General features: G+C 50.8%; 1 protein-coding gene across 1 annotated transcript; it reads right to left on the reverse strand.

The window, feature by feature from the left end:
- Positions 1 to 232: 232 nt before the first annotated feature.
- mex3b (mex-3 RNA binding family member B) lies at positions 233 to 5,878 on the reverse strand. Its single transcript, XM_060071395.1, has 2 exons — positions 4,423 to 5,878; positions 233 to 3,361 (listed from the first exon to the last, which is right to left on the reverse strand). Exons 1-2 carry the CDS (start codon positions 4,649 to 4,651, stop codon positions 1,806 to 1,808), a joined length of 1,785 nt encoding a protein of 594 aa, XP_059927378.1. The 5' UTR covers positions 4,652 to 5,878; the 3' UTR covers positions 233 to 1,805.
- Positions 5,879 to 7,492: the final 1,614 nt, after the last annotated feature.

The following is a 7,492-nucleotide window of genomic DNA, read 5'->3' on the forward strand; positions in this document are numbered from 1 at the left end:
ATTAATTAGGCCACGCATTATAATCCCAGTGCCTGCAAGAGTGCAGCAGACTGCATTATGAACTAAAGTGGGGTCAAATGTTCAGTGAATGAACACACTTACAACATAGCTAATATTCCCCCTCCTCCCCCACCCTTGTAAACATGTGAACCCATAACCCTTCTGTCACAGGAGCAACAAGTAGACCATGGGGAATAACACGACTGGAAATTATGAAGAAGACGACACCACATAAATGTACCATTTTTATTGGACTTATATAGAAATACTTAAAAAAAACATGAAGTAGCACCATTACTTAAGTTTTACTTTTTTTTTTTATCATGTCAGAAAAATAAAACTCTTGATACATTTTTTTTTTCAAATCTTGTCTCAGCAAATATAATATTAGTATTTGACCATGAGGTTAAAGGCCATTTATCATAAAATAAAATATACTATGTTCTTAGATTTTGCTCAATAAAGTACATTTACGCTCAAGTAACTTCACCTACATTTACATAAACAAAGTGGTAAACAAATGTATTAAAATAGAAATACTAAAACTATAGTGGTGCAACAGAAGCCTGTAATTCCCACTTGGAATCTAATTCATACAAATTTTTTAGAAAGCATAAACGGTTCATTTATCGTCCGACTTACTAAGTATCATACATTTGTAACGATTCATAATAATATAGAATAAAATATGCTTTTATATTACTGAATAAAAAATATGCTGGGTGAAGCGGATTAAAAGATTTTTTTGCTGAACCTATAAAAAACTCCATCCCAACAGAATACTGTCAAATGCAACACACGCTTGTGGATTTGTTTCTCCGCCCACAGCCGTGTGGTATTAAAATAATACAGTGATCAATGCCATTAGGCTGTACTAAAAAATAAACAATATTTTAACCCAGCTACAAAAGTTCACTGAACTTAAATTAAAATATCTTGTAAACATCTTTGCAATAAGAAATATAATCTTTTCAAGTCAAAAAAGAATAAAATACTTCAATCTGTATTAATGTAATTGAAACTTTCAAATTGTGGATTTTGTTGTTGTTGTCGTGTGTGTGTGTGTGTGTGTGTGTTCTATTATTTTCTGTACATAATTCCAGAGGAGATATCATTGTAGCGCTCTGTCACATGGTTGTGGCTGATGTTAAACCAATGCCCAGTGGCAGTATCCTCATCTGCACGAAGACAGCAGACCTGACTGGCTCGACGGCCCCTCTAGCAGTACTCTGCCTCTCCACTTGTCAGTACATTCGGTCGTTCGACACTGGAAGGCTATGTCGCTATGCTAGCGGGCTAGCTCGCTAACCCTGGGTACCTCGGTCCCTCGACAATCCGTCTCCGCACACACATACACACAAACGTGTCTCGTTTCTTCATAAATATAAGGTACGTTTTTTTTTTAACTAGAGATAAGTAATTACTATGCTGTAATATTTAAAACATGCATCTAGATGTTGAAAATATTTACCCAAGCAACGGTACGTTATATAAAAAACCAAAACGTGTCAACCGGGCCCCCCCTTGATTGTGGGGGGAGGGGGGGGGGCCCGGTTCGTCCCTTCTTTTTGGATACTGCAGGCTCTTACATCTACATATGTATAATTCTATGTACACTCCCCAAATAGGAGGACGGTTCAGAGTTCAGGTGAGGCCGTCTGTAAAGAGTCAGGTTCAGCGGCCGCCATCACCGTCGGTCGACCTCGGTGACCCCCTTCCCGTCTCTCTCTCCCTCTCTCTCCCTCTCTCTCTCTCTCTCTCTCTCTCTCTCTCTCTCTCTCTCAGTTTGTTGTCGTTTCTTCCCCTTATGAAAATATACGAATAGCCTGAGTGACGCTGGCCTGGCACACGGGGCAGCGGGGCTCGTTGCGCTGGCAGATGCGGTTGGCGCACTCCATGCAGAAGAGGTTGTGGCCGCAGGGCACCAGCGCGGCGATCACCTCGCTCTCGAAGCACACCGAGCAGTCGCGGCTGCCCTTGCGGCTGGCGCCGGAGGAGGTGGAGGAGGAGGAGGAGGAGGTGGAGGACACGGAGGAGGAGGAGTCGCAGGGCACCCCGGGGAGGTGGTGGGGGCCGGGGAGCGAGGCCCCGGCGCCGGGGTAGGTGAAGCTCAGGGGCCCGCCGCCCGGGTCGCTGCGGACCCGGCGGGCCAGCGGGTGCTCGGCGACGGAGGCGCCGTTGTTGGCCAGGGGTCCCGCGGCGGGCTGTCCGTGGAGCGGGGGGGACATCCTGGGGTGGTGGGGGGCCCTCCTCTGGCTGGCCAGCACGGCGTTGGCGTTGGGGGCGTGGACGGAGTACATGGCGGAGGAGGCGGCGGTGGAGGAGGAAGAGGAGGAGGAGGAGGAGGTGGGGGAGCTGCCCCCCGGGGAGGAGGAGGAGGGGGTCCCGCGGCGGTTCTCGTAGTGGGACCACAGGAGGCCGGGGGGCGCCGTGGCGGGCTCGAAGCCCGGCGACGCGTCGAAGGCCCCGTCGGCGGCGCAGTCGGGGGAGACGGCGTCGCGGCCGTACACGAAGCCGCTGTTGGCGTTGTTGTTGGCGTTGTTGTTGTTGTTGTTGCCGTTGTTGTTGTTGTTGTTGGTGGCGGCGGCGGTGGAGGAGGCGGTGTAGCTGAGGGCGGGGCTGGGGGGGCTGTAGTCGGCCATGCGGGGCGAGCCGCCGTTGCCAAAGTAGGAGTCCGTGGAGGCGGAGCCCAGCGAGGACGACGAGTCGTTGCGGTAGTTGGAGAAGGGCTTGCGGGCCGAGGCCGGGGTGGCGCCGCCGCCGCCGCCGCCGCCGCCGCCGCCCGTGCCGTTGGCGGCGGCCGTGCCGTCGGAGCCCGCGCCGGGCTTGGACCACAGGGTGACGTGGCCGTGGATGTCGAAGCCCACGTCCGTGCCGTTGGCGTGGAAGTCGTTCTCGTCCTGGAGCTCGATGAGGCCGCCGGTGCGCATGGCGATGTGCGCCTCGATCTCCTCGCGGGCGCGGTCCACGTTCTCCGGCATGCCCGTCACCTCGAAGATGGGCTCCTTGTCGCGGCTCGGCGTCACGATGTAGGTGTGCGTCTGCTGCTGGATGCGCTTGATGGTGGCGCCCTTGGGCCCCACCACCAGGCCCACCACGCGGTACGGCACCCGCACCTGGATGGTGGTCTGGCCCGGCAGGTTGGGCGGGCCGGGGGCCGGCGTGCCCGTGCCGTTCAGGCTGATGTTCTTGTTGCGTGAGGCGCGGATCATGGAGAAGTGTTCGGCGGCCGAGATGATCTCGCGGCGGGCCATGGCCACGTCCTCGCGGCGGCCCGTCACCACGAACACCGGCTCCTCGCCGCGCACGGGGGTCTTGATGTAGGTGTTGGTTTTGGCCCGCAGTGCTTTGATCTTGCAGCCTAGGAGGGAGGGAGACACCAGAGGTGAGGGAGAGGACGCGGTTGCACAAACAACAATGGTTCACGAAACGTGGGGCCGGTGGGAGCTAATGTCATTACTCGTGCGCAACTCAAAACAGATGGGCCGATTGTTATTCTTTTTTTTTTTTTTTTTTTTTACTTTACAGTCTCTCGAGAAACCAAGAATCAGAGGCCAATAGAGAAACCGAGGGGAACCACCCTTTTTTTAGAGAGCGAGCGAGAGAGTCCGAGAGAGGGAAGAATAAACTCAAACCACATGCTCTTCTGCCGTGAATACACAGCGGGTGCTTCGAGGCGAAAAATGAACCCAGATCAGAAGAAGGACTGCTGAATCAGTGCTTACGTTACATGTCATTGAGTAAACATTCACCTCGAATTACCGTAGCGGCTGTCCTTTTCTAATTCAACAACGATATGGAAAAGGGGGGGTTGGTTGAATGGTATATGGAAAGGAGGGATCCAAAAGGGAGGAAAGCGATCTTCCATTTCTTGAAATTGGCGCATTAAGTTGTAATACAACGCCCTATACGGAACCGAAGAACCTTTTAACAATGGGTCACAGGGAAGTTGAAGCCCAGAAGGAACACTGTTGTTAGCAGCGTTGTGGACAGCGACAAGACAAGTAGGCTAGACTTTCGCAGCCTCAGTGGGACAAGTAAATTATACAACAAAAGAAAAGAAAAACGCTCTGGATGGACTTTAATTTTTCAACGTCCCAGCCTGTGCCATAAGGACCCGGAACATATGGGATGAGTCCCAATCGTTAATTGTTTTGTTGTTGTGGCTGAGAGAAACAATAACAACAACAACAACAACAGCCCTCAACAGTATTGCAGTGAGGAGAGACATTGCGCATATGTAACTAAGGCACCAGCAGCATCCCGCCCCAGCCCTACAGCTGGGGGGAGACGACCCACAACCGGCCACCTCTCCAGCCAGGAGAACAACTGTAGCCTACCAGCCCACAACCGGACCCCCACTTGTGTGTGTGTGGGCGAGTAGGTGGGGGATTTGGGAAATAACTGGAAGAAATTGCTCACCTTGTCTCCCCACGATTTCGGCCACATGCTCGGAGCTGGGAACGGGGACGCACTCTGTCATGTTGACACTCTTTTTGCGGGGCTCGTTGTCATACAACGAATTGTCATCGTTGTCCAAGCCGAGCAGGGATAGCTGGTCCAGCGCTATCTGGAGGGCTCTCTGGTCGTCCAGGGCGTCCCCTTGGTTGCTCCCGCTCCTATCCATGTCGGCGAACAGCGAGCTAGGCATCTTGCGACTGCAGACTCCGTATCGTAGCCGGGGAGGATGAGACAGAGGGGGGGTGGGTGGGTGGGGGTGGGGGACGCGGAAGGAGAGCAACAAGGAATGATCAGGGAAAAGGAGGGGGGCACCGGACCCGGTTTCAAGCCACTGGTGCGATTCGGTGATGCCTCACACACACACTCTCTTGCACAGCTGTGAATCAATGCACAGCACACACACAAACACACACACACAGGCAAAAAGATATCCACTCTTCCAGAGATAGGGGTCCCCTGGATGTGTTTGGTCTACGGTGGCAGCACAGTTGCGGTACTCCAGATCTGCTGGAATGCCGGCGGTGGTGAATATTTCCTTCAAAGGGTCCCTCCCCAACTCGGCTCACTCAGCTCTTTTCTGGTTTCTGTCTGACTTACTGCTGCAAAGCCAGACAACACTACTGTGGGGGGGATAGGGGAGGGTGACGTCACCGCCTGGGCAGGGACGGTGCAGTGCTGCTCCAGATTTGCATAGCCGAGGCTCATTGGCTGAAATGTTTGGAGTGGGCGGTGATAAAAACGGAGAGAGAAAAAAAACATCCCATCCACTCCCCTCAGATACACTCCCTCCTTTGTTGTCTCCTCGCATCAAAATAGGCCTACTGCCCTGGAAATTATACGAATAAAATGTATTTTTGTTTATATGCTTGAGATATGTATATCATTCACGTTCAAGGATTAACATATGATCAACACGATTTGGTTAGTTATACTGACATGCCTTAAATCATGCAAAGTACAGGTTGGTTACAGTTATTGTTTTTGTTTATTGTGTTTTTAGGATGCTTACAGTTCTGATAAGTTATCCAAGCCCCTATTATCCACATATTTAATTATTTATACTCGGCAAGGCTATAGGCTAGTATCAATAAGGATGAAAACACATCTGTTCTTTGTTTTATCTCAATCATTGAAATTATTAACATTTGTCTACAAATTAAGGGAAAGGAACAGAGATAGAAAATAGCATTGCATATGTGATACTTAAACAGGTTTCATGATTCTGCCATGTTTCAAATTACAGAGCGAACTGAAGTGATGTCTATCCGAGGGGAAAATATGATGTGCCAACAAAGCCCATACTTAACGGCAAACGGCAGGCAATTTAGTCATTTCTTCTCCTCCTACGGAGTCTAAAGATGAGGAACACAGCGGGGTCAGAGGTCGCATATGCATCCACACAAAGCCCAGCGTGGCCTTTGTGTCCGGCGAGGGGCGGGGTCGCTCCCGACGAACACAAAGCGACTTTAAGACAATTCAAAGCCGTTGAGACGAGAAGCGGTTGCTTTATTGTCACCTCACTCCACGCTTTCAATGGATATGCTAAGTGGAACATTTAAAAAAATGCTCCTTCTCGGAGTCGGAACCCATAGAATCTGAGCCCGATCGGAGATCCCATGGTCTGAACGTACAGTGGGCGGTACCCCTCTAGCTTCACTTCAATCTATCACGGGCGCCAAGTGTGTACGTCCGGACCCAGGGAGGAAGAGCAACACCCTACAATTTGGCACAGCCGCTACTTCCTCGACGCACGGTTCCATCCGATCGTTAACGAGACTCTTTACTCCGAAATGAGGACGTTTTATGGTCAGAGGCAGAGCCAACAGGAGCGGTTAAGAAGCGATACAAATGGGTGTAGTGCGCCAATAACACGTAGTGGGACTCGGATAAAAAAGACGAGCATTTCCACCCCCCCCCCCCCTATCCTCTTATGTTAAAACGCATCTTGTTTTGCATCAGAGCAGCGCACAAGGCTATTAACTAACGTAAACAAACCATGGGAAGATTCATTCACCCGCTGAACAAAAGTCCTTATTTGATGTTTAAATAATAGGCTAGCCTTTTATTTATTGCTATTATCTCACATCAGCACAATTGCCATCACCTGTACACATTATATTATATTATATTATATCATATTATATAGTATGGACTGCGAATCAAAGGTGACCAATCACCAGATAAGACGGACAAGGTTTTGAGGAGGACATCCAGGTTTACAGAATAGATGAGTAAGACTTCAGTCATCATGGCTCATTTGGTCATCAAGACCTGTCCTGTGTAAGTTAAAATTCCCAAATCGCCTCTTTGGTGTTGAATAAATAACGTTTTAGTGAACGGTTATAAAAACTCACCTGCTGTGAGTTTATCTGGGCCAGTGGTGTGTTTATGTGTGTGTGTGTGTGTGTGTGTGTGTGTGTGTGTGTGTGTGTGTGTGTGTGTGTGTGTGTGTGTGTGTGTGTGTGTGTGTGTGTGTCTGTGTGTGTGTGTGTGTGTGTGTGTGTGTGTGTGTGTGTATGTGTGTGTGTGTGTGTGTGTGTGTGTGTGTGTACAGTATGTGTGCGTGCGTGTGCGCCCGTGTGAATGTGAGTGTGCCTGTATGCGTGTGTTTACGTCCCTGCCCCACCACTGATGTGCAGTAACTGATGGTTGTTGTTTTACATGAGGCGCGAGCCTGCTGCTTAGAGGGCGACTATGCGTACGCCTTTTAATGAGAGCGAAGAAAGGGCTGAGCCTGCTCTAACCTGGCCTGATTACGTGGGCCGTCCCGCCTCAACCGCTGAACAACAGGGCCAGGGCCTAAGCCGTCCCTTCTGCCGCTTCGCCTCGAACGGCGTTGTCCGATCCCCACCCCCCCTCACCCCCCCCCCTCCTCTTTCCTCCCCATCTCGGGTCGCTACAGACCGTAACGCAGACTGGGGTGACACGTGACACAGAAAGGGGGAGTCCTCTCCGCACGCTGACCCGACCTCCTTACGCGGTTGGGTCTGTGCGGTTTCACTTCTTGGTTTGTTTACCTCACCGTTAACCT

This window comes from Gadus macrocephalus, chromosome 14 (assembly GCF_031168955.1).
Source record: "Gadus macrocephalus chromosome 14, ASM3116895v1".
Classification (NCBI taxonomy): Eukaryota; Metazoa; Chordata; class Actinopteri; order Gadiformes; family Gadidae; genus Gadus; species Gadus macrocephalus.

Excerpts from the sequence above, each read along its gene's own strand:
- mex3b (XM_060071395.1), bottom strand. The coding sequence starts at position 4,651 with ATGCCTAGCTCGCTGTTCGCCGACATGGATAGGAGCGGGAGCAACCAA. Across the intron at positions 3,362-4,422 it reads CGAAATCGTGGGGAGACAAG|GCTGCAAGATCAAAGCACTG; the intron begins GTGAGCAATTTC and ends CCTCCCTCCTAG.